Here is a 27,936-nt window from a genome sequence, read left to right as displayed (position 1 = left end):
GCACCCACCCTTAGGCTCTAGAAGGGGTCCTCCTTCCTGCAACAGAATTCTCAAAGTCCAGGAATGTCAGACCAAATCAATATTGCTGGGGATCCAGTCTGGCAGATGGATATTGCAACAGTATTCCCTGTTTTCTGACAATATTCTGTCTCTGATTGTGGGCAGCACCTTGCCAGGTGGTCTGTCTGGCTGAAGTAGTACCCTGGCTAACAGTTTTGAATTGGGAGTCAGAATCAAACCTCCTGGCTAGGCAGGGTGTCATATGATTCAGAAGAGGATTTAAGTCCTTGTGGGGAAAAGGAGTGTGGATTAAGAAACCAAGCAGCTACTTAGTCAGCAGATTGCAGAGACATAACTAGGATGTGAGAAAGGGCTTGAATTGACCTAGGGGCATCCCAGAGAACTGTGGAAAACCCACCCTTGATCTAGTTCTACAGCACAGAGGTCAAGACATACTCACTAAACTGTGGTAGCCCAGCAAAAGAGAAGTCAAAGTGTTAGTTCCTTAGTCATGTCTGACTCTTTGCAATCCCATGGACTGTAGCCTACCAGGTTCCTCTGTCCAATGGAGTTCTCCAGGCAAGAATACTGGGGTAGGGAGTGATTCCCTTCTCCAGGGGATCTTTCTGACCCAGGGATTGAACCCAGGTCTCCTGCACTGAGTGTGGATTCTTTACCATCTGAGCCACCAGGCAAGTCCATGGTAGCCCAGAGAAGTTGATAAATGAGGCCTGTATCCATGGACTGTACTGTTCTATACTCTTTCCTGTGTGATACTGTAGTGTATATCATTTGATACTGAGACTGATAAGGCACCCTTGCTCAATTCCATCATTTGTTCATTCATCAAATATTCATGCTAGGCACTGTACTAAGTGCTAGAGATATATGATGGAGTAACGAAACAGAAAAGTTTCTGTTCTCATATGCTATGATCTTGAGATAGTAAGATAAGTAAATACAGGGTATATTGTTGTTGTTTGGTGGCTAAGTCATGTCCAGCTCTTTTGCAACCCCATGGACTGTTCCACCAAGCTCCTCTGTCCATGAGATTTCCCAGAGAAGAATACTGGAGTGGGTTGCCATTTCCTTTTCCAGGGGCATCTTCCCAACCCAGGGATTGAACTCTTGTCTTCTGCATTGCAGGTGGATTCTTTACTCTAAGCCATCAGGGACGCCCACAGGGTATATTAGATAGTGATAAATGCTTAGGAAAAAGCTAAAGCTGGGTAGGAAGATTAGAGGTGTATGTGTGTAGAGGCATAAGAATATTGCCATTTTAGTGTGATCGTCACTGAGAAGGTGATATTTGAACACTGATGTTAAGGAAGTAAGGAAATAACCATGTGATTTCTTGGGGGAAGCCAAGTGAAAGTGTGAAGGGTCAGAGGCAGGAGTGTGTATGACTTGTTTAGAACAGCGAGGGGGCCAATGTGGCCAGGATGTAGTGAAAAGATGATGCTGGCAGTAACTCTAGCTATTACTTTCAAACTTTGGCTTTGATACAGAGAGTTAAAGTGAATGTATGCATAAGAAATTTTAGCTGGTTGGCATCCCTTGTGTAGAGAGGAACCATCCACATCCACTCTGTGTGGTTCTAATGGGGCTATCACTAACAGAACTCCACACTTCTGATCACAGGAGGTGGGATTTGGCCATACGTACACCGTGTGTGTTATGACAATAATGATTATTTGAGTAATGTGCAAGCAATCCCACCTGAGCTAGTCATTATGTTAAAGTTGGACAGGCAGCTGGCTCTGCCATTGAGCCTCATGTTATAATGCTGGAATTGAGGCCAATACTCATGATGGGTGCTCTTCACTGCTATGTGAAAGATACCTATAGTACTTTAAGGGAATGAAGCTGATACAGAAAGAAAAACAGTACTGAGAGATGGAGATGGGAGGTGGAATGACTCCCAATGATCTATGTTGAATATCATGTTCTCTGTCCCTCTGCTCTCCAATCACACAAGTCAATACGTTCCTCTCCTTGTTTTTACTGAAACTGATTTGACTTGGATTTGATGGCAGCCATGAGTCCTGTTTAACAGAGTATTTTAAGATGATACGTGGTTCCTTGTGTAAATCCAGAGCCATCAGACTACCATGCAGAATAGTTTGGGTGCTCTGTGTAAATTTAAATCTATTATAGAGGAGTCATGATGAAGCTCCAGGGCTTAGAGTGCCTGTGCCTGCCTGCAGGTTAAGTCAGTTCAGTCGCTTAGTCGTGTCCAACTCTGCAACCCCCAGGACTGCAGCACGCCAGGCTTCCCTGTCCATCACCAACTCCCTGAGGTGACCATGCACCTAAGCAGGCCAAACTACAGGCCAAACTATTACCCTCCCTTGAAGTAACAGTTGAACTTTAGGAGTCTTAAGAATCTCCCTTCCACTCAGGGTATTTCCTCATCCAGTGGTTACTTATGATCTTTGGTAAAGGCCAGTAATCTGGTTATGTTGTAAAAATTAACAGAGTTCAGGATGTGTTTATGGTCATCCTGGAAAAAAGTACCTTCTGTTTGGCAGTTTAGGAGGTAGTTCACCACAAAGTTAACAAGATTTTACTATTTAGTATGACTTGGGAAGATACTACATACTTAACACACACTCCTTAGCATCAACCTTTATTACTAAAACCAATCTGACTGAAATGCTATAGTTGTACTGTCATGTTTATCTAATAAGAATGGAAAGAACATGGGCAGAACAGTGGTGGGATCTTACCATTAAGACAGGATGATCTCAATTTTTCCTTGGATCCAGAGTGATCTCAATTTATGTCCAAGTCCTGTAAGTGTTAAGTTTAGGGAATCCATCTAAGATATGAAGAAGGCAAACACTGTAGGCAGAATCTGTGACATCAGAGAATTAGTAAGCACAGAATATATACATAGGTTAACTCTCATTCTAGGCTAGAAATGGTTTGAAAGCTCTAGCAGAAGCAAGGGCAGTGATTCTAGAAAAACTTCTAAACATACAGAGAGAGAATGGATTAGGTTGCAGTGTCCAATTTACACAAGACCTTTCCCCACCATACTTCTCCCCTTGTTTTAAACAACAGTAATTAACATTTATTGTTTGACTGCCAGGAATTGATCTAGGTGGCAGGAATCAAATAGAAAAACATGCTTACAATCTAATTTGGATCTCAAACTCTTGTATTAGGAAGATGTTAATTTATGATGTTATACTCTCATTATATAAATGAGAATAACATAGAAGAACTTTCCACATGTAACTTAAGTTGGTTGAATTATAATAACTACTGTCTGAGTGAATGCTATAAGTTAAAAATGCATTTAATTATTTAAAAAATATTTCTGTGTAACAGCTGATTAAAAAATTAAATTAGATATCATTAAATATGTTGACAAAAATTTATGACACACATATGTAACATGATGTATGATTTGCCTACCTAATTTCCTAAAAGGAAAGGAAAGTGAAGTTGCTCAGTCATGTCCGACTCTTTGCAGCCCCATGGACTGTAGCCTACCAGGCTCCTTCGTCCATGGATTTTCCAGGCAAGAGTACTGGAGTGGGCTGCCATTTCCTTCTCCAGGGGATCTTCCTGACCCAGGGATCAAACCCAAGTCTCCTGCATTGCAGGCAGATGCTTTACCATCTGAGCCACTGGGGAATCCCTCAAAGCATAACCTAATTTCCTAATTAGGTTATAGATTGTTATTCTTGAAATTTATTATTTGACCATCATTCAAGAAACATACTTCCTATAGTCCTTTTCTTTGGCAGCTCATCAAATCATTTAGTTTCAGTTTATATTTCATTAATATATCTCTAGAGAATGCCTCTAACAGAGGTATATTTTTTTCCTTCAGAGAAGCTTTTTGAGCTTTTTTTTTTTTTAAGGTTCTGCCTACTGTACTCACAGATTTCTCTAGAGAGATTTGTAGATTAAATATCAGACCATGATCACGTGTAGGAGGTGAGTTCTTAGAATGACTTGGGTTTGGAGGAGGAGGAGTATAGAGCTTCACTTCCTTCAAGGTTGTTTTTTTCAATAAAAACAGTTATTTTAGGTAGTCAGTTGTTCTCACTTGCAACTTCGTGTTTGATCTCTCTGCCATACTAGTGCTTTTAAAATATATTAGACCTCTACTCAGCTTGTGTTTTTATATTATTCAGTTTTTCCTGTTGGAAAAAAGCATTTTGCTGTTCTCACAGATTACTGACTATATTTTAAATCTTATTACCTATTAGGCAAGATCATTTTGTTGGGCAAGTTTACATTGTAGTATGCCTCTAATTTATATCTTCCTTGTCTTACTGGAAGAGAATGGTGTTTTCTCTGGCATCCTGAAGACGACTTTCAAGAGGCAGAGATGTTGAGAGAGATTCAGATAGTTTAATTCACCCTCAGGTGGATTGTGTCAGTGGTCCCTAAGACCATTCCCCAAATTTGATTATTCACTAGATAGGCTCATGGGACTCAGCATATGGGTGTACTCATGGCTATGATTTATCCTACTGAAAGAATATAAAGCAAAATTGGCAAAGAGGAAGGCACTCAAGGTGAAATCTGGAGGAAACCAGTCATAAGTTTCTACAAGTCCTCTCCCAGGGGAGTTGCACAGGATGCAATTAATTCTGCCAGCAGTGAGCCATAAAACATGTGTGAAATGTCCACCAGGAACATTCACCTGAGCCTAGGACTCCAGTGTTTTATGCTGGGCCAGTCCTACTGGCACATAGTGCTCATGTGACTGCGGTCACTGAAATTCTAGACTCACAGAAGGAAAGCAGATCTTCAGCATAAACCATATTGTTTTTACAATCAGTTTAGGTATAGAGAGCTCTTGTTATCATTCAGGGAAATTTTCCTAATCAATTTCTCAGATGCCAACCATAGCATAAAGCCTTTTTAAGGACAGCAGTCATAACCTCCTATGTTAACTCTTTTCTGCACATAAATGAAAAGGTAAGAAAATTTTTTAAGTGAGGATTTTCTTATCTGTGTTTATGAGAATGTATGCTTATAGAAAAGCTATATTCCAGGTTCTGCTCTAAATACAAATTATTTTTCTGGAGATTTTTGAGAAAGGTGGGATTAATGTACTCTAGTCAATTTAGTGAAACATAGCGAAACTAGAAAGCTTTATACTGAAGGAGGTTATAATCAACATTGCTGTGCCATCTACTTGTCATGAAGTATGGGGACCCTAAGAGCAGTGCAATGAATATTAGTAATTGAATTAGTGATTGAACATCAGAGCCTAGGGTGACTGAATGAATCCTGGGGTATTTAGCTGCAGTTGAGTGCGCTTAGGTTCTGGACTAGTCCCTCTAACCTCCTTACTCTCCTTCATAAGCTGGACAATAAATTGAAAAAAACAAAGTTTTGTGATTACTTTTAGAAGGATGCTTGGGGTAAAGGTATGAGGCAGTTACCTGATAGGTAGATCTCATGAATGGAGGGCATAGAAGGAATGGCTGAGCCTAGAATGTAATGCAAGATGGTTTTATACTGTGGGGTACCCCTTTACTGCCCAAACTACTACCAGCTAGGGCCTAGTTTACTGTTCTCCCCCTGTATCTGTTATTTGCAAATGTAACTAACTGATTTTACCATGATAATATGAGCTTACAAACTTGCATTACAAACCCACAAGCCAAAAAAAAAAAAAGATAACAGTAAAAAACAAATTATCTTGAGATAATCAGTGTGAACATATCTGGTGGACAAAGAATTTAAAACAAAACCAGTGAATATTCACAGAGAGATAAGGGAAAACATGAAAAATATGAAACAGGAAGTTTCAAAGAAGAACCAATTGGAGATATTGGATGTTGTTGCTGTTTAGTCACCAAGTTGTGTCTGACTCTTTGCAAACCCCATGGACTGCAGCATGCCAGGCCTCCCTGTCCTTCATGGATCGCTCCTCACCCTTCATGGATCAGGAAGGGGCTTGCATAACTCAATTGAAGCTATAAGCCATGCCACGTAGGGCCACCCAAGACGGACAAGTCATAGTGGAGAGTTCTGACAAAACATGGTCCACTGGAGGAGGAATGGCAAACCACTCCAATATTCTTGCTTTGAGAACCCCATTAACTGTATGAAAAGGTAGAAAGAGATACTGGATAGGAATTTATTATTTTCAAGTAAATACCTCAATGGATAGACTTGATAATGAACAGCAGAATGAATATAAACCTCTCCCTCCCGCCCAAAATGGTGAACTGGATGATCAAGTTAAAGAAGAGTCTAGCAAAGCACTGGAAAAAGAAAATAAAATGAAACATAAAAAAATTAAGAGCTAAGGTGGGATAGAAGGTGGGAAATGCTGGTATCAATTTTATTGGAGTGACTGTAAAATAAATGGAGGAAAGTTAGTACTTAAAAAAATAACTGTTGAAAAATTTCCGGAATGAAAGATGTAAAACCTTTGTTTGAAAGGGTTCAAATAACAGAATAGATGAAAGAAATGCTATACCTAGTCATATTAAGTTTATATTTTAGAGCACTAAGTGCAAAAAACAAATGTTAAGAAATTTCCAGAGGATAAATGCAGGTCAACTACCAAGTCATAAGAGTGGGACTAAATTTCCTGAGTAGCAGCATTCTTAAGAAAATAATAAAGTAGCATTTTAAAAGTATTGGAGAAAATTAACATTAAGCTCAGTATACTTTACTGTTGACTAAATAAGCAATGACCCACAAGAGCATATTTTAACCACTCAAAGCTAAAACTCTAGTTTAGATCACTTCTTGAAGTGCAGGTCCAAGAAGAGTTTGTTATCCATTGGATGAGACAAAAAGTTGTGCAGGAATGTAAATGAATACATTGCTTCTTCTTTTTTTTTTGAATAAAATCTTGTTAGACAAAAAAAGAAAAGGAAGCTGTGCTAAACTGTATGCTTAGTAATGCAGATGATTTACACTCTGGCACAAATTTCCTTTTTAAAAATATCAAAACTGGTATCAAACAGTTTGTTGACTAGTGCTAGTTCAGGGACCATATTTTGAGTAGCCTGCTTGCAGATGATATTATGGGGTGGGTGTGGGGTGGAAGTACACAAGACCATTGGAAAATGAATAGGAGCTTGGATATTTGTCTTGGCTTTGTGGTGGAGAGAAGTTTCAGATGTTGATAAACTTTAAAACTTTATAGAAAAAATAAACATAAATATGAATCTTGTTAAGTTGGGTTATCTATTATAGGAATAAAAATAGGATGTAGATTTTTCAAAATAGACTAAGAAAATTGAATTCTTCTAATGGAAGTATTAGAAAAAGATAAATAAAATTTAAAGGTATAGTAAATAGATAACTGGTAATAAGATGGCTGAAATAAGATCTAATATCACAGCAACATAATAAATGTAAATAGTTTAAACTAGTTCATAAAGGATGCTCATATTGGTAAACAACAACAACAAAATGCAATAAAAATGCAAAGTTCAAATTTATTAGATAATTCTGTATGTTGTCCTTGAGACAAAGATTAAAATAAAATACATAGCATTTTAACTTCTTTTAAATTATTGGAAGCAACAGATGGGGTGGGGCCAAGTCAGGAGGCAGCTAAGGTGATTAATATCTTGAATATGAGGAACTTAGGTATATCAACAAAGAATATAGTTAACTCAAGTAGAAAGAGAAAAGGAGGCAAAGCATATAAACTGTCAGTTTTCAGTTCAGTCATTCAGTAGTGTCTGACTCTTTGTGACCCCATGGACTGTAGCACACCAGGCCTCCCTGTCCGTCACCAACCCCCAGAGTTTACTCAAACTCATGTCCATTGAGTCGGTGATGCCATCCAACCATCTCATCCTTGGTCATCCCCTTCTCCTTCTGCCCTCAATCTTTCCCAACATCAGGGTCTTTTCCAATGAGTCAACTCTTCGCATCAGGTGGCCAAAGAATTGGAGCTTCAGCTTCAGCATCAGTCCTTCCAATGAATATTTAGAACTGATTTCCTTTAGGATGGACTGGTTGGAGCTCCTTGCAGTCCAAGGGACTCTCGAGAGTCTTCTCCAACATCACATTTCAAAAGCATCAATTCTTTGGTGCTCAGCTTTCTTTATAGTCAAACTCTCACATCCATACATGACTACTGGCAAAACCATAGCTTTGACTAGACAGACCTTACTGAGGGGGAAAACTGAACTGTATGGAAATAAGAAAAGGGGTTTATGACATAATTACACAATGGCTTGTGAGTTACATAGGTTTTCTGACTCTTCCAAACATACATAGACTGGCAAGAGAAGATTCAGACTTGCATAATAGTAATTGAATTTGACCATCTCTGATATCTTACTAACATTTGCCCTTATACAAATCATAGATTTAGAGTTAAACTTTTTAAAAATTATTATTTATTTATTTTTTGTTGCACTGGTTTTTTGTTGCTGTGCACAGGCTTTCTGCTAGCCGGGGTTACTCTTCAATGCGGTGCCCAGGCTTCTACTGCAGTGGCTTCTCTTGTTGCAGAGCACAGACTCTAGGTGCACAGACTTTAGTAGTTGCAGCATGAGGGCTTTAGAGCACAGGCTCAGTTGTGAGGTGTGTGGGCTTAGTTACTCCGCAGCATGTAGGATCTTCCCAGACCAGGGATGGAACCTGTGTCCGCTGTGTTGGCAGGTGGACTCATGCCCTGTACCACCAGGGAAGTCCAAAAAACTTTTTTTGTTTTGAAGTCCTACTTGTTAAGGTAGGAGGATAAAACATACTTTATTTAAAAATTTGTTGCCTTAACTTATAACTTCAAAATATTTAGACATGTACTATGTGGGCCTCCATCTGTACTGTCATAGGAGCCCCACAGATATTAGGAGTGGGCATGATAAAGGAGGAAGAATATCTGTTATGGAAGATTATACAAGCATAGTGGTGGTTAAATGGTATATTAATTTTCTACTCCTGCTGTAACAAAATGCCACACACTTTATGGCTTAAAACAATTTTTGTCTTACAGATTTATTGCCTTACAATTCTCAAAGTCAGAAATCTGAAATGGCTTCAACTGGGCTGAAATCAAGGTGTCAGCAAGGCTGTGTTCCTTCTAGAAGATCCAGAGGAGAATCTGCCTCTTTGTCTTGCCCAGTTTCTAGAGGCAACCTATAGTCCTTGGCTTTTATCTCCTTTCTCCATTTTCAAAGCCAGCAGAGTAACATCTTTCATCTCTCTGACACTGACTTGCTTCCCTCCTTCTTTCTCTTATGAGGATACTTGTGATTATATTGAACCCAACTAGATAATCCAAAATAATTTCTTCATTTTAAACTCATTAACTTAATCACATTAGCCATGTTCTTTTTGCTGTAAGAAACTTATTCACATGTCCTAAGGATTAGGACGGACCTGTTGGCGTGGGGGGTGGGAGGGTGTGTGTGCATTTCTCTGTCTATAACAAATGAAGAGTGTAAATGGGAAGATAGGTAGGAATTGAAGCACTTGAAGGAATAGTTTCACTTTTTACTTTATATAATTTTGTACTACTGTTTAAGTTGCTTTAGTAAAGAAGTTCAGTTCAGTTCAGTTCAGTCGCTCAGTCGTGTCTGACTCTTTGCAACCCCATGAACTGCAGCACGCCAGGAATCCCTGTCCATCACCAACTCCCAGAGTCCACCCAAACCTATGTCCATTGTGTCGGTGATGCCATCCAACCATCTTGTCCTCTGTTGTCCCCTTCTCCTCCTGCCTTCAATCTTTCCCAGCATCAGGGTCTTTTCCAATGAGTCAGCTCTCCGCATCAGGTGGCCAAAGTATTGGAGTTTCAGCTTCAATATCAGTCCCTTCAATGAACACCCAGGACTAATCTCCTTTAGGATGGACTGGTTGGATCTCCTTGCAGTCCAAGGGACTCTCAAGAGTCTTCTCCAACACCACAGTTCAAAAGCATCAATTCTTCTGTGTTCAGCTTTCTTTATAGTCCAACTCTCACATCCATACATGACTACTGGAAAAGCCATAGCCTTGACTAGATGGACCTTTGTTGGCAAAGCAATATCTCTGCTTTTTAATATGCTGTCTAGGTTGGTCATAACTTTCCTTCCAAGGAGCAAGCATCTTTTAATTTCATGGCTTATATCACCATCCGCAGTGATTTTGGAGCCCAGAAAAAAAAGTCAGCCACTGTTTCCACTGTTTCCCCATCTGTTTGCCATGAAGTGATGGGACTGGATGCCATGATCTTAGTTTTCTGAATGTTGAGCTTTAAGCCAACTTTTTCACTCTCTTCTTTCACTTTCATCAAGAGGCTCTTTAGTTCTTCTTCACTTTCTGCCATAAGGGTGGTGTCATCTGCATATCTGAGGTTATTGATATTTCTCCTGGAAATCTTGATTTCAGCTTATACTTCCTCCAGCCCAGCGTTTCTCATGAAGTACTCTGCATATAAGTTAAATAAGCAGGGTGACAAAATACAGCCTTGACGTACTCCTTTTCCTATTTGGAGCCAGTCTGTTGTTCCATATCCAGTTCTAACTGTTGCTTCCTGACCTGCATACAGGTTTCTCAAGAGGAGGTCAGGTGGTCTGGTATTCCTGTCTCTTTCAGAATTTTCCACAGTTTATTGAGATCCACACAGTGAAAGGCTTTGGCATAGTTAATAAAGCAGAAATAGGTATTTTTCTGGAACGCTCTTGCTTTTTCAATGATCCAGCGGATGTTGGCCATTTGATCTCTGGTTCCTCTGCCTTTTCTAAAACCAGATTGAACACCTGGAAGTTCACGGTTCACATATTGCTGAAGCCTGGCTTGAAGAATTTTGAGCATTACTTTACTAGTGTGTGAGATGAGTGCAATTGTGCAGTAGTTTGAGCATTTTTCGGCATTGCCTTTCCTTGGGATTGGAATGAAAACTGACCTTTTCCAGTCCTGTGGCCACTGCTGAGTTTTCCAAATTTGCTGACATATTGAGTGCAGCACTTTCACAGCATCATCTTTTAGAATATGAAATAGTTCAACTGGAATTCCATCACCTCCACTAGCTTTGTTCGTAGTGATGCTTCCTAAGGCCCACCTGACTTCACATTCCAGGATGTCTGGCTCTAGGTGAGTGTGAGTGATCATATCTTCGTGATTATCTGGCTTGTGAGGATCTTTTTTGTACAGTTCTTCTGTGTATTCTTGCCACCTCTTCTTATTATCTTCTGCTTCTGTTAGGTCCTTACCATTTCTGTCCTTTATTGAGCCCATCTTTGCATGAAATGTTCCCTTGGTATCTCTGATTTTCTTGAAGAGATCTCTAGTCTTTCCCATTCTATTGTTTTCCTCTACTTCTTTTCATTGATTGCTGAGGAAGGCTTTCTCATCTCTCCTTGCTATTCTTTGGAACTCTGCATTCAAATGGGTATATATTGCCTTTTCTCCTTTGCTTTTCACTTCTCTTCTTTTCACAGCTATTTGTAAGGTCTCCTCAGACAGCCATTTTGCTGTTTGCATTTCTTTTTCTTGGGGATGATCTTGCTCCCTGTCTCCTGTACAATGTCATGAACCTCCGTCCATAGTTCATCAGGTGCTCTGTCTATCAGATCTAGTACCTTAAATCTATTTCTCACTTCCACTGTATCATAAGGGATTTGATTTAGGCCATACCTGAATGGTCTAGTGGTTTTCCCCACTTTCTTCAATTTAAGTCTGAATTTGGCAATAAGGAGTTCATGCTCTGAGCCACAGTCCAATCCTGGTCTTGTTTTTGCTGACTGTATAGAGCTTCTCTATCTTTGGCTGCAAAGGATATGATTATATCTGATTTTGGTGTTGACCATCTGGTGATGTCCATGCGTAGAGTCTTCTCCTGTGTTGTTGGAAGAGGGTGTTTGCTATGACCAGTGTGTTCCCTTGGCAGAACTCAGTTTGCCTTTGCCCTGTTTCATTCTGTACTCCAAGGCCAAATTTGCCTATTACTCCAGGTGTGTCTTGACTTCCTACTTTTGCATTCCAGTCCCCTATAATGAAGAGGACATCTTTTTTGGGAGTTAGTTCTAGCAGGTCTTGTAGGTCTTCATAGAGCCATTAAACTTCAGCTTTTTCAGCATTACTGGTCGGGGTATAGACTTGGATTACCATGATATTGAATGGTTTGCCTTGGAAACAAACAGAGATCATTCTGTCATTTTTGAGATTGCATCCAATTACTGCATTTTGTACTCTTTTGTTGACTATGATGGCTACTCCATTTCTTCTAAGGGATTCCTGCCCACAGTAGTAGATATAATGGTCATCTGAGTTAAATTCACCCATGCCAGTCCATCTTAGTTCACTGATTCCTAGAATGTCGATGTTCACTCTTGCCATCTCCTATTTGACCACTTCCAATTTGCCTTGATTCATGGACCTAACATTCCAGGTTCCTATGCAATATTGCTCTTTACAGCATAGTAAAGAAGATATCACTCTTATGGGCTTCCCTGATAGCTCAGTTGGTAAAGAATCCACCTGCAATGCAGGAGACCCCTGGTTCAATTCCTTGGTTGGGAAGATCTGCTGGAGAAGGGACAGGCTACCCACTCCAGCACTCTTGGGTTTCCTTTGTGGCTCAGCTGGTAAAGAATCTGTCCACAATGCAGGAGACTGGGTTCGATTCCTGGGTTGGGAAGATCCTCTGGAGAAGGGAAAGGCTACCGATTTCAGTATTCTGGTATGGAGAATTCCATGGACTGAGAAGTCCATGGGGTGGCAAAGACCAAGTGACTTTCACTTCACTTATTACTTTTATAATGATAACCATTAAAAATATGTTTTGCTCCCTCTTCCGTTTTTTGTTACTTTTTATAGAAAGTATATTTTATATTATGTATCTCTTTGACTTGTAGAAGCATTATTTCAAAAGACCTCTTAAAATCATTGTGTTTAATCCCATTTAATAGAGATACAAACTGGTATACATAAAGCATAATGGAGTTACCTAAATATTTGTACTTGAATAAAGGGACAATCTTTTGGAAGAATAATAACAATGGAGTAAGAGACTACATATGATTTTTTAAAAGATGTCTTTCAACATATCACTTCCCTCAAATGAGTTTCAATCTGTGTATTGAGTCTTATTCTCAATAACACTGATATCCCAGGGGTCAAGGAGTTGATATTTGCTTCCAAATGCATCCAAGTTAAAATTTAAGTAAACTGTTGTTGTTCAGTCACCAAATTACCCGGTGACATTTTTCTGGAAAAGCTTAACTTTTTTATCAGTAGTAATACATACATGCTAAGTCACTTCAGTCATGTCTGACACTGTGCTCCTCTAAGGACTGCAACCCGCCAGGCTCCTCTGTCCGTGGGATTCCCCAGGCAAGATCACTGGAGTGGGTTGCCATGCCCTCCTCCAGGGGATCTTCCTCACCCAGGGATCTAACCTGTGTCTCTCATGTGTCCTGTATTGGCAGGCGGGTTCTTTACCACTAGCTCCACCTGGGAAGCCCAGCGATAGTAATAGCTTCTCTTTTTTTCTTGATCCTCTCACATCAGCAAAACAAATTTCATTAGTCATAAAATACATTATTAAAAGACAGATTAATATGGACAAAGGTAAAAGCAGCCTACCCTTCACATCTCTGCCCACCTCTCTTCTCTCAAGAGTATCAATATCCTCCACGATGTTCTAATGGTCAGGGTTTCCTCCCTCTGAATGGAGGTGTCTTAGGATAGATACTGTGATGATCATTTACTTCAGAAGATGGAAGCATGGCTGCTATGTTCCTACTGCCGTTGTTTCTGAGATTCTTGTTTTGAAAAATCAGGGTTTAGCTCATTCCTGATTCATTCAAGACTGGTGCATCACCAGCAGGAACTCAGTCATAATTGGCTTAGGGCAAATTTGTTAGAACCAGGGCACCACTTCTTATAGGTTTGATTGCTTTATCATATTCAGCTAAGTAAAATGTAGAAACACTAAACCAAAAAGTTCTTATCTACTTCCTTTTTTGAATACAGAGTATTCAACATCTAAACAGTCTCATAATCTTTTTTCCACCCTAAAGGTGAGATGATCATAAAATCTCTAGAAAATTCCCCTAGACATACTTTCAAATCATATTAAACTACTTCAAAATTATTGGCAGCATATTAAATAAGATGAATTAAAGCATACATGAAAGAAAAGTCACTAGTAGGAAAATAATCACAGAAACATGATTTAGACAGATGTTAATATAGCATAAATGATTTCAAGGAAAAATAATGTAGGACGTATGACTTAAAATTCTTAAATTTGATGTATGGAATATCTGAGCTTTTATGTTTCATTAATGTATTTCTACAAGTGACAAAAATAAACAAAAATTTTAATAGAACAGATTGCAGAAAGTTGTAATAAAATGAAGTAATTTCCACATGCAAGGGTTCTTCAGCTTCAGGTATCTGTTTATATTTTTGCTGCTGCCCACAAGTTAAATTAAAGCAAAAAAAACACAAAAAACCCACATTTTTGAATTAAGAACTTTAGCCTTTCTCTCTCTTTTTCTGATACAATGCAGTGGAGATTGGTGGAATGGCCAAGTTAGAAAATATTTTAAAGGAGGAACCAAAAAGACTTGCTGATGGATTGTGAGAGATAAGGAAAAGTTAATAATCAAAGGATTGGGACTTCTGTATCAGGTAATGGCAGACAGAAATTTAGACTGTCCTTGCCACTGAAGACAAGTAGAAAAGCCAGAAGTAATAACATCTGTTGGAAGGCATCAGAGAACTCACAAGGTGATGAAGAATTACCTGGTCAAGATCCCAAAAAGAAAGAAATACAGATTGTTGAGGCTAACACTCCCAACTACTTTTACCTTGGTGATGTTTGTTGATCTTGAAGAGCTGGCTGAAAAGTTAAGTAGTATTGTGATGCTTTCTTGGGGAAGGAGAGGTAGGGAGACAGGAGAAAATAAAACCATTCCTCACATAGATTGCAACCCAGCTTTCAGGCACCTGGTGGACTAGAGAATCTGTCCTTAACATTGGGTTAAGATGATGCCAGATTGCTAATGTTCAGATTCTTGGGAGAAGTAAATGAGAATCTACTCTAGAGAAAGGTAAAATTGTACAGGGTCTCAAATTATTTCTACAGTTTGGGAAACAAAACTCAGTGGTTGGCACATGAGGAAACCCAACATCACAGAAAGAAATAATAGAAGCAATAGATAATAGAGATATACTCATAGCCACCCTGGGGCTTCCCAGGTGGCTCAGTGATTAAAGAATCTGCCTGCAATGAAGGAAAAGCAAGAGATGAGGGTTAGAGTGTCCTTCCCTGGGTTGGGAAAATCTGGAGTAGGAAATGGTAACCCACTCTTGTACTCTTGCCTGGAGAATAACATGGACAGAGGAGCCTGCTGAGTTAGAGTCCATAGAGTCACAAAGAGTGGACATGACTGAGCACACACTCATATAGCCACTCTAACATTGGCATTCTCAGATACTTTATTCTTTTCAGGCTCAAAGAGACAAAAGACAAAATCAAAAGTTTGGTGGAAAACTAGAAATTTTAAAAAATGACAGCAGATTTGAAGAAAAAGAATCCAATAGACATTTCAGAACATGAAGTAAAGGGCAGTAACCAAAAACTAAGCAGCAGAACTGAAGTCTGAACCCAGGAAATTCAATTTTAGGGACAAGAATCTTAGCAACTACTCTCAAAATTAGGAGAAAAAGTTGTTAACATTCTTAAATGTACAAATTTAACGAAAGTTTAACTAACTTAAACTACTTTCTGATTAATCATTGAAAACATATCATCTTATAAAAAACAATATGGTCAAATATGTGGTTTCGGAATACAAATTTTAAGCCACTGATATAATAAACTATGATCAACAGAACATTAGTTATTTCCTTAGAAATGTTTCATTGAAAATTGAATGAAATTGTAGACAGTTACCAGCTTCTATGATTGATACACCTTTTATATTTTATATTGTTCAGCTTCCTTGGTGGCTCAGATGGTAAAGCATCTGCCTGCAATGCGGGAGACCGGGTTCAATCCCTGGGTAGGGAAGATCCCCTGGAGAAGGAAGTGGCAACCCACTCCAGTACTCTTGCCTGGAAAATTCCATGGACTGTGGAGGCTGGTAGGCTATAGTCCATGGGGTCGCAAAGAGTCGGATATGACTGAGTGACTTCACTTTCACTTTTACCAGAAAGTTGCCCTGAAATGATTTATTAATTTAATACTATCTAGAACATTTAAGGTGATCCCATTTGGCTCAGTCTAGAGATGTTATTTTTTAAAGTTCCTGATTCTTCTCAGAACTTGTAGACCCTTTGATCTACTTCACTGTATATGTTGTTTATTCAACAAATTAACAGAGACAATAACATTTGTAATATCTTCCAATAAATAATAATTTCAAAGGCCCGCTTCAAGCAACAACTGACCAAGTCTTTAATTTGTCTTCATTTTTCTTTTCTGGGGCTTCCCTGATGGCTCAGATGGTAAAGAATCTGCCTGCAACATGGGAAACCTGTGTTTGATCCCTGGGTTGGGAAGATCCCCTGGAGAAGGGGATGGCTACCCACTCAAGTATTCGTGCCTGGAGAATTCTATGGACAGAAGAGCCTGGTGGGCTACAGTCCATGGATTACAAAGAGTCGGACAAGACTGAGTGACTAACACTTTCACTTTTCCTTTTCTAGGAGTCAATTTAAAATTCTTCTGCCTAGAATTTCAAATAGCTCTGCACCAGAAACATTGTGTTCCCCCCTGAAGATCCACTCTCTTCATTTTTTGGTCCTTTGGCCCTGCCAGAGACCACATCCATGGGGTCCATTATTTTTTTACTCCCCCTCAGGCCCCGCCAGTGTGGAGGCCAACAGATCTGTGGGAGCCAGAGAATTAGATGAGGAAATCTGTCTCCTTAATCTCTGTCTTCCTGGTCCTGTCTGACCAGCTGCCACCTCCAACCAAAGGTCCAGCTTCAGGCATCAGGGGCTCTCAGATCTGACCGGTAAAATACACCTGCGTAAGAGACTAATTATGCCAACCCTGTGGTGTTTCTGCAGCAAAACTTTTGACTGTTTCCAGGGATCAAATCTTGACCTGACAGTTAATTTTAAGTTTTCAAAAATGCTCCAGTCTGGTAATTAGGGTAAATGGCAAAGCTGTACGAGGTAGCTATAAGATAAAGAGACTAATTCTCTTTTAGGATCCCTAACTTTGAAGTCAGTACTTCTGAAAGAGTTCCAGATGTGTTGTGAGAAGGGGAAAGAGGGTTAGAATGCATGTCTTAGATCAAAGGGGGCAAATTTGAGTAATGGTAATAATTTGACAAAACAAAACCTTGTTAAAATGAAGTTAATTGTTGAGGATGAAAAAAAGTTGCTGTTCCTTTTTGACTCTAGTAATTAGGGCATTTTGGAGATCAGATAATATGTGTCTCTTTTTCAAATACTTTGCCTGGATGTTGGGTTTATTTATATATTTACTTTTGGCTGCTTGTTGCTGTGGGGGCTTTTCTTTAGTTTTGGCAAGTGGAGGCTACTCTCTAGTTTTGGTGCATGGGCTTCTCATTGTAGTGGCTTCTCTTGTTGCAGAGCATGGGATCTAGGATGCACAGGCTTCAGTAGGTGCTGCTCATGAGCTCAGTAGTTGCGGCTCCCAAGCTCTAGAGCACAAGCTCAATAGTTGTGGCACACAGGCTTAGTTACTCCATGGCATGTGAGATCTTCCCTGATCAGGGATCGAACCCATATCTCCTGCATTGGTAGGTGGATTCTTTACCACTAAGCCAGCAGAGAAGCCCCTGGATATCGGGTTTTAGCCAAAGTATGACTCAACTTTTCATTCTTTTCTGTTCATTTCTGTATTCTTCTGGACTTCCCCTTTTCAGTTGTCACTCACTTTAGATGAAAATAATATAACTTCCCCTAAAGGTTTTTTGCTTCTCTGAGAATTGTCAGGTATACCGAAGTTGCCAAAATCATCACCAAAGATTCATCAAAGGGTGCATGAGGGGAGTTAGGAGATGCAAACACTGGTTAAGGGGCTGGTCAGGAGTTGAAAAGGACAGGAAAATGGGTTGAGCTGTCCCTTCCCTTTCTAATGCCACAGGAAAGGGATATTTCTCTGGCCAGCACTTCTCCCCTTCCTCCATGTCCAATTTCTCTTTGGGAAGTGGAGTAACATGTTAGCATGTTAATATACTCCATAATCAAAACCTCAAAGTGTATCTATTCCTGAATTTGCTATTAAGTTTATAAAAACATTAGTTTCAGTTTTACCACCAGGGGGCAGCAGAGAGTGATCTCACTGCAAATAGTGATTAGAGACAGCAGTTTCTCTCTCCTCTGTCTCTCTCCCTCCCTCCCGCGCTCCATAAGTTCACTTTTCTCTCTCTCTCCAAAACAGACAAACTGTGATGTTGTAAGAGTGCCCAAATGGAAGAAAGAGTGAGTGAACAGATGAACAGATTTAGTAAGTGTGACAAGTATGGGAGATGTATTAGAGTTAAGACAGAGTCAAAAAATAGGTAGCAAAGTAATTTGCTACATAATTAAAAGACAGATTTGGAGTGAGATTTCTTGGGCTTGAATCCTATTTCCATCACTTACTAGCTGTGTGACTGGACATTTTACTTAACCTCTCTGGCTCTAGTTTCCCCAACTGTAAAATGGGGATAATAATGATTCTACTTCACAGGGTTGTTGAGACAGTTAAATGAGGCCATGTTATAAAATGCTTAGAACAGGACTATTTACTGTGGACATGACCAGTGAGGTCTAGCATTGATATTTTTAACAAAATATAAGAATATAAGATATGGTTATTAATTTCTCTATTCTGGTTTTACTTGTTTGATATTGCATACAATTTATTTTCAAATATTATTTCTTAATTTTTTTGTACAATTTATAAACTTATTTTGAAAAATAATAATTACCTCTTATCTATGTTTTGTCTAACTTAAAGGAGAATTATGGAGGTATAACATCAACTTTATGGTGGAAGTGAAATTTTCAAGGTAAATATCAATGACATAGTCAAATGTAAAAAATAGAAATACATATTTTGTTAGGCTCTTTTAAGTTACTCATCAGTAATGATTTAGTGATTATGCATGGAAGAAGATCTAGGACTTCAGATAGGTCTTCAGAGCAGGATCAGGGAAGATTGCAGAGAAGCGAATTAGAGAATAGGGAAATAGGATGTGGCTAGGAGAACAGCCATTTTATGCAATCATACATTGAATTATAGTGCCTCTGTCATAACCATGAGGGCGGGGAGGAAATAAAATAAGGAGTGGAGTGTTGTAGAGTTTGAATTATTTTAAATTCTTCACATTGGGCATTGTTCTTTATACTCCATGAAATAGTTATATTAGCACTTGGGTAGTGGTAGGACAGGGTAAACTGAGGGACTTGGGACTAAGTGTTTAGTAGCACATGTGAGTTTGTGTGTACATGTGTATATTCACATGCAAGTTCAGTTCAGTTCAGTTCAGTTGCTCAGTCATGTCCGGCTCTGTGACCCCATGAATCGCAGCACGCCAGGCCTCCCTGTCCATCACCAACTCCTGGAGTTTACTCAAGCTCATGTCCATCAAGTAGGTGATGCCATCCACATGCAAAGGGAAGGGCAAATCAGCCCACCTATCTAAGTCAGAATGTTCACAGAGAGTAAAAATGACAAGGCAAGAAGGTATTGGCCAATTTCTGCAAGGATGCACATCCAGAGAATTCAGCTAAGGAAGGAAGGGCAGGCAGGGACTTCAATTCTAGGCAGACAAGACTCAAATCCAAGAGGCAAAAGAGCAGGCAACGGAGAACAGGTGTCAGAAATAAAAGGCTATTAGAATCTGTGCAGTAAATATTCAAGATCCATGCAAAGCCATTATATAATGGAGAGGGGTACCAAGGGCAAGATGACAACATCTTAACTGGTTTCAGTTGTGGGCTAAGCATGACTCTGACATTGGAGACAAAGAGATATACACCTTCCTAGAAGAAGTTTACTTCAAAAGTATTTATAGGCAGATAAATAAATTTTTTTAATAAATCAACAGTACAAATTTGGGGGCATTATGAGAAGGAAATGGCAACCCACTCCAGTATTCTTGCCTGGAAAATCCCATGGACTGAGGATCCTGGTAGGCTACAGTCCATGGGGTTGCAAAGAGTCGGGCACGACTAAGCGACTTCACTTCACTTCACTTCATGTCTTAAAGCAGCTCTAACTTGCCAAAGTTTACTAGGCCTTTTGTTTTGGCCACTGCAATGTTAAACAGCATGACATTGTTCTGTTTGTCTCTTGTGTGCACTGATTCATAGTATTAAAGAGGAGTTGGAAGACTGCTGGAGCAAAAGGTTTGAGTTTCTGGCTTGAGAGGTATGTTTTTCTTGATCTTTCCATCATTTGCTCTGCTTTTGGGGACCCCAGGGGCACACCTAAGGAGAATCTGAGTGCTTTATATTTTTCAGAGATGTGCATATACTAGACAAGCACATATTTCTCTTATTCTATTGACTTCCATGGCATATCTTTAGTGCATGGTTATGCTAACAAGCTCTTGGTCTCTTTATTGCTTTGCATAAGAGGTCAAGGTGGGAGCTGGGGGGTTGGGGGAATGGGATTTTGGGATGGAAGGGATATAAGAGTGGGGAGAGAGGGCCTCCTCCCTCCAAATCTATTCTGAGAATTCTATGGGTTTTCACACCACTCACTTGACTTTTAAAATGCTGATTGTACATTGTGGTCAGATCTGAGATGACTGCGTCTTTAAAGTTGTTGCCTGAAATTTCAAGCCAGAGGAGTTAGAATGGAAAGAATGGAGGGCTGGCAAATATGAAATATGAGTTTTACTCCCCGCTGTGTCATCAGGCAGATCATGTAATCCTTTTGTGTTCTGGTTTGGCTGTGTCATCAAAAAGGCATTAAAATGAATGATCATCAAGAATTTTTGCTGACCTGAGAAAATGGTCATGTCAATATAATATTAATGGAAAAGGAAGGTAATAGACTTGATTAAGAAACTTGCCCAGTATCATCCAGCTGCTGCTGCTAAGTCGCTTCAGTCGTGTCTGACTCTGTACGACCCCATAGACGGCAGCCCACCAGGCTCCCCCGTCCCTGGGATTCTCCAGGCAAGAACACTGGAGTGGGTTACCATTTCCTTCTCCAATGCATGCAAGTGAAAAGTGAAAGTGAAGTTGCTCAGTGCTGTCTGACTCTTTGAGACCCCATGGACTGCAGCCTACCAGGCTCCTCCGTCCATGGGATTTTCCAGGCAAAGAGTACTGGAGTGGGTTGCCATTGCCTTCCCCATATCATCCAGCAGAGAGATTCAATCCAATGCCTCTTCTAGTATTCCAAGTTTGCGAACACCTGATTTCATTGCCTTAATCAAACTGACTCACTGGAAGAAAAGCTTGAGAAGGGGAAGAGAGGAAATACATATATTACTGTTTGGCAAGAGGCAAGATGGAACTGCTAGCTTAAAAAAAAATGCATGTTGTTTAATTTTTTCCTGTTTGCAATGGTTTCTTCCCCTTCCTGGAGAGTTTTGCCTTGTGGTAGGGAACTCTTCACACAGAGAGGAGTTTTTTCCCTCCTAAACATAATCTAAATATATATGAATAGTAACATTAAGACAGTTTTCATTTTTATTTTTTTGGCAAATCTAAATTTCAGATGTGTGGCAACTAAGCATGAATATTTATTTGTAGTTTGATTCATATGACACATTCTAGCTCTTCAAACATGAAAGTGAATGGAAATAAGTACCGAATTGTGATAGACAGAATAATGCTCCCCTACAAGATATCCCTCATAGCTTAGTTGCTAAAGAATCTACCTGCAATGCAGGAGACCTGGGTTCGATTCCTGAGTCAGGAAGATCCCCTGGAGAAGGAAATGGCAATCCACTCCAGTATTCTTGCCTGGAAAATCCCATGGACAGAGGAGCCTGGCGGGCTACAGTCCATGGGGTCGCAAGAGCTGGACACGACTTAGCGACTAAACCACCACCATACTAAACCACCACTACAAGATATCCATGTCCTAACCTCTGAAACTTGTAAATGTGTAGCCTTACACAGGAAATGGGACTTTGCAGATGTGGTTAAGTTAAGGATTTTGAGATGGGGAGGTGATCCTGGATTACTTGGAGGGTCCAATATAATCACAAAGGTCTCTATAAGAGGGAGGCAGGAGAGTTACCATCAGAGAAGATGTAACAAAGAACAGTGGTGGGAATTATGCAGCCATGAGACTCAGAGTCTAAGTGTCCCCTAGGCAAAGAACAGATTCTCTCAGATGCCTAGAAAGAATGCAGCCTTGACAATACCTAGATATTAGCTCTACAGGATCTATTTTGAACTTCAGACCTCTAGAACTGTACAGTGATTAATCTGTGTTGTTTTAAGCCACTCAGTTTGTGGTAACTTATTACAGTAATAATAGGAAAGTAATACATTTATGATGCTTCTAGAGTTGTGTGTGACTCCCAAAATCACACAAGAATTTTCAAGCAAAAATCTTTTATTTCAAGCTTGGTTACTAAGACTGTACACCTCTTCAACCTGGAGATAACTTTTAAAAGTTACGATGAAATTTACAGGGATGGGCCAAATATAGATAAATATCTTGTTTTACCCTTTAAACCAAGTTTAGACAAATCAGTTTGTCTTGGGCACATTCAGTGCCTTACTGTAGAGTTTATCTGTGTATAGCAGAAGTGAGAGGAGGACCAATGAGCTGAAAGATAACTCAATCAATCCGCTTCCTCTGTCTTTGCTTCAGGCTTCATACAGGAAATCTATTGCTGTGTCAAGTTCCAGAGAAGTTTCTTCTGTTCCAAGTTACTAATCTGGCTGAAACACATAGAGTTGAAGGAAGGGGCTAGGAGGAAAGAAGCGCTGTGCTGCTAATGGGCTAAGAAGATCCAGTACGGAAGAGTCAATCAGACAGAGCCTCACCATGTCCACAGCTCCTTTTACACCTGTGTGGAGGAACAGTGCTGAGTGAAGGGCACAAAATAAGGAAACAGAAATGCCCTGTGCTTGGATAACTTCTGATCTTCAGCTACGACTAATTTTGGCTCTCTTCTTAGTTGCAGGTGAGTTTGAGTTTTCTTTGGGAGGGTAACAGGAGAACGACAGGTGAGAAACGTGGTCACAGCTTTTCCTGAGCTTCCTTTGCCTTTCTTATGGGGGCAGAGCACAGCAGTTACAGTCAGAGTTATGGGGGAGGGGAGAGTTTCCTCCTAGATTTACTTCACTTTTTTATTCTTATTTTCTCCTTTGTCTTGCTTATTTTATTTTGTATCCTACTACATATATCTATACTTTACCCCACTGCCTACTTCCTCATTCCCCCTACCCCTTTTTAGGGTGAGGCAGAATAAATTACTTTCTAGTAGCAATCCAAGTCACCTGAGGAAAGCGGAACTATTTTCGTCTCCTCTTCTTAAACAATTTAATAATCCCAATCTATTTATGTCTGTATTGTTAACAGTATAAATTAGGAAAGTTTATTGCTTTCTTGTCACTTTCGATGACCAGGCACTTTTAAAAATATAACACATTCAGAAGTTTGATGTTGTGTCTGTGATGTAGGTCCGTATTTATTTTAATATGTGTGGGCTGTCAGAGACTCTTTCTGGATTAGAAGACACACTCTTCAACATCTAGGTTCCTGCAAGAGTTGTGGAGAAATTGGGGCTGTTGTGGGGGTGTCCTGGTTTCACTACAGAGGGTTGGTAGGAGTTGACGTAGGAGGGAGTTTTCAGGTTTCACTTTTAGTTGATGGGAGCAGCTGCAGGGAAACATTTGGTTTTAAATTTTATAGTTTAGTAATTCAAAGGAAAAAAAGGTATTTTTTTCTCATATAAATGATTTTAAAACTGCCTGTCTTCCAGCAAAACATCTGCTTTTCCTCATTTAGGGGAGCACATGTAAAGTAACTATGCTGTATTACTGAACTTTTCTATGGAGTGCTTTCACATAATTTTTCTCCTTTGATCTGCACAGCAACCCAGCGAAGTAGGCATAGAAGACATTTCTCCACCTTACAAAGGTAGAAACTGAGGTATAGAGAGGTGAAATTTGTCCAAGTTTATACTACTAGTATATGACAGTCATTCCTAGTACTAATATATGTTTGTAAGCATCAGTAAACATCTGAGTAGGCAGTTTTCCTCAATACTTAGTCTTTATGCTTCTTACTAACAAGCACCATTAAGTCAATACTTAGTTATAAACTGAGTGGAGTATTTACTCATTTAAAAAAAATCGAATGATCTGAATCTTTCAGTAGTTGAGATCTTGTTGAAGAAAGTTTTTATAGACACCTGTACAAGACCCAACTTGGCAAGGAATGTCAGCTAGACAATGAGTTATTTATGTTAAGCTGCAATATGACTTTGGGGTAAAAGAAAAAAAAATCATGATTAAAACATAATCAATAATTTTGAATTTGATAGTTTAAAGGTTTGGATTTTAAAACTATTTCTAACCACAGCTAGGAAATATTACCAATATCAAATCTCTGAAATCTGTGCTTCTATAATTATAATGTTATCAGAATATTTAAGAGAAAGATATGGAAAAGCAAATTACATTTTGGGCAGTGATTTGACATGATAAGTTCACCATGAAATAATTCAGAATGATGATATGCAAAGCCCTTGGGGCATGAGTTTATATCTTTATTACTAATACTGCTTTGTTATTAATACTGCCAAAGAGAAATAACTCACTTTATTAGACAAGACAAACTCATAAAGGAGAAAGAGAGCTAATGACTTCACTGTAAGACATGCCATTAAAAAAAAAATTATTTACTTTTTTGTTTACTTATTTGCTTGTAAATTCAAGTAATGTGGTAGTTGATGGATAAGATTTATTAAGAAAGTGCCTGAGAGGGAAAAATAAAAAGAATGCTAATCATTCATTGCAGAGAAAAGATCTCTAGCCCTGTATCTAGTCTCCTTCCCTCAAACTCCCTTTACCCCAGGCCACATCTTTCTTCTTATTTTATACTATTGTCTTCTAGATTTTTTTCTTGTTTTCAAATTATATTTTGATGTCCCCATCAAACAACTCTTTTCTTTGATAAAATTCACTAATATTGAGATTATGAGTTACTGGAAAGAAATCCTCCATTTTTTTTCTTCTTTGGGCTAATTTTAACCATTTATTATTATCTTCCAATAGGGGGCAGGTAGTCACAAGAGGAGATAAAAATCAAGGCAGGGCTGAGTGGCAGCTTCAGCAGGTTTGCAAAAGAAGGAAAAAGAGATTAAAAGCAATGTGAAAAAGATGTTTGTCCTCAGTGATTTCAGTCTTCTCTTCCTTTTCTAATTTTTAATAGCTATGAATTTCCACATTATAGTAATTTTTAGGTGTGGTATCCTCTAAACATCCATGCTTAAGCAATTAATAAATGGTCAATATTGAAATCAGATTGGTTGTATTCTTTGTAGCCAAAGATGGAAAAGCTCTATACAGTCAGCAAAAAAAAGACCTGGAGCTGACTATGGCTCAGAACATCAGCTTCTTATTGCAAAATTCAGGCTTAAATTGAAGAAAGTAAGGAAAACCACTAGGTCATTCAGGTATGACCTAAATCAAATCCCTTATGATTATACAGTGGAGGTGATGAATAGATTCAAGGGATTAGGTCTGGTGGACAGTGCCTGAAGAACTATGGACAGAGGTTCGTAACATTGTACGGGAGTCAGTGACTGAAAGCATTCCAAAGAAAAAAGAAATGCAAAAAAGGCAAAGTGGTTGTCTGAGGAGGCTTTACAAATAGCTGAGAAAAGAAGAGAAATGAAAAGCAAGGGAGAAAGGGAAAGATATATCCAACTGAATGCAGAGTTCCAGAGAATAGCAGGGAGAGATAAGAAGACCTTCTTATGTGAACAATGCAAAGAAATAGAGGAAAACAATAGAATGGAAAAAACTAGAGATTTCTTCAAGAAGATTGGGGACATCAAGGGAATACTTCATGCAGTGATGGGCACAATGAAGGACAGAAATGGTAAGGACCTAACAGAAGCAGAAGATATTAAAAAGAGGTGGCAAGAATACACACAAAAAAGAACTGCACAAAAAAGGTCTTAATGACCCAGATAACCACGATCGTGTGGTCGCTTACCTAGATCCAGACATCCTGAATGTGAAGAAGTCAAGTGACCTTAGGAAGCATTACTATGAACAAAGATAGTGGAGGTGATGGAATTCCAGTAGAACTATTTCAAATCCTAAAAGATGATGCTGTTAAAGTGCTGCTCTCAATATGTCAGCAAATTTGGAAAACTCAGCAGTGGCCACAGGATTGGAAAAGGTCAATTTTCATTCCAATCTCAAAGTAAGGCAATGCCAAAGAATGTTCAAACTACCATACAGTTGAGCTCATTTCTCATTTTAATAAGGTTATGCTCAAAATCCTTCAAGCTAGGCTTCAGTAGTATGTGACCTGAGAACTTCCAGATGGACAAGTTGGGTTTAGAAAAGGCAGAGGAAACAAATATCAAATTGTCAATATTTGTTGGACCATAGAGAAAGCAAGGGAATTCCAGAAAAACATCTGCTTCATTGACTATGCTAAAGCCTTTGACTGTGTGGATGACAGCAAACTGTGGAAAATTCTTAAAGAGATGGGAATATCAGACTACCTTATCTGCCTCCTGAGAAACCTGGATACTTTGGCCACCTGATGCAAAGAGCTGACTCATTAGAAAAGAACCTGAGGCTGTGAAAAATGAAGGCAGAAGGAGAAGAGGCCGATAGAGGGTGAGATGGTTGGCATTGTTGATTCAATGGGAGTGAGTTTGAGCAAACTCCAGGATATAGTGAAGGAAGGGAAGACTGGCATGCTGCAGTCCATAGTGTCGCAAAGAGTTGGAAATGACTGAGCAACTGAACAACAACAACAAATCCTTTTGGCATCTGCAGATTTTGGCATCTGCATAATCTCTTATTTTGCCCCTCATACTGATAATTTGTTTCTTCTCTTTGTCAGTCTGGTTAGAGGTTATTGATTGCATATATATTGTGTGTGTGTGTGTGTGAGAGAGAGAGAGACAGACAGAGAAAGAGAATAGGGCCTAAAAATTATTTGCCATCTACATTAGAGAGATCAAGCTAAAATGAAACAAATGGAGAACATTTTAAATCAGTCAGTCTTGAAATGGTGTTGGAGTTATTGAAGGCTTTCTGGAGGAGAAGGGTCTTGAATGATAGGTTTGTATAGATGGGGAAATAGAGGAATTGGGAGGAGCAGGTGTGCAACATGATCAAAGGCAGGTGGTTCAGGGAGAGAAAGAACTGTAGCTTGATATAACAGAGATTGTTATATGATCTCAGGAAATAAGGCTACATTTCAGGAATCCTTAATCAGTAAACAAAAGAACTTGGAAACTGTAACTTTTGGGGGAAATAATATAATAAAATAATATTTTGGAAAAAATGTGGCAGCAGTATCTCACTGAGTGGGAGTGGCACTTGGCAAAGCTTTATTTTGAAGCAGGAGCAAGGGTTCTTACCCTTGAATTTCCATTTTAGGAAGGCCCATGGTATCACTGAGAGTCATTGGCGGCTAAGAAGGGAATTTTCTTTGCAGAGGAAGATGTTAAATTCAATCTAGAGATGGCAAACACACAGGATGAAAATCTCTATTGGTACTTGGAAGTATAGCACATTCCAGGCTTCATGAATTATTCATGGTGGAGGATCCCACAAAAAGAGTACACATTGAGATAAAAATAACAGAATAAGCTCTAGAGATTTTTGGATTTGGGTTCTAGGAATGATAATTATTTCTTCTTCTTTATAACAGAGAATAAGATCTGAGAAGAGTTGGGGAAGGAGACACTCTGTAGTATAGATGGAATGCTTCACTTTAAATAAGAGGACAGAAGCTCTTCTGAAATTGCAGACTAAGATGAGAAGTTGTATGTGGAGATGCTAATAGGTTGAGGATAGAAATAAGGAAATGGGAACAAATCAGAGAATTCCACAGGAGGTAAATTCCCT

At 39.2% G+C, this 27,936-nt stretch overlaps 1 protein-coding gene across 7 annotated transcripts in view; it reads left to right on the top strand.

Annotated features, from left to right (window-relative positions):
* Positions 1 to 27,936, top strand: part of CD200R1 (CD200 receptor 1) — a 65,213-nt gene that overhangs the window by 3,201 nt on the left and 34,076 nt on the right. The window contains exons 1-3 of one of the 7 annotated variants that reach the window (XM_043474842.1): positions 18,875 to 18,920; positions 20,227 to 20,284; positions 22,697 to 23,012. In XM_043474842.1, coding sequence (XP_043330777.1) covers positions 22,946 to 23,012 — 67 coding nt within the window. In that variant the 5' untranslated portion in view covers positions 18,875 to 18,920; positions 20,227 to 20,284; positions 22,697 to 22,945. Of the gene's footprint in view, positions 1 to 18,868; positions 18,921 to 20,226; positions 20,285 to 22,696; positions 23,013 to 27,936 lie in introns of those variants that run through there. The other 6 variants (XM_043474843.1, XM_043474839.1, XM_043474840.1 and 3 more) reach the window with 6 other exon arrangements.

Source organism: Cervus canadensis, chromosome 7 (assembly GCF_019320065.1).
Source record: "Cervus canadensis isolate Bull #8, Minnesota chromosome 7, ASM1932006v1, whole genome shotgun sequence".
NCBI lineage: Eukaryota > Metazoa > Chordata > Mammalia > Artiodactyla > Cervidae > Cervus > Cervus canadensis.
This window is presented reverse-complemented; position numbering and strand designations above follow the sequence as displayed.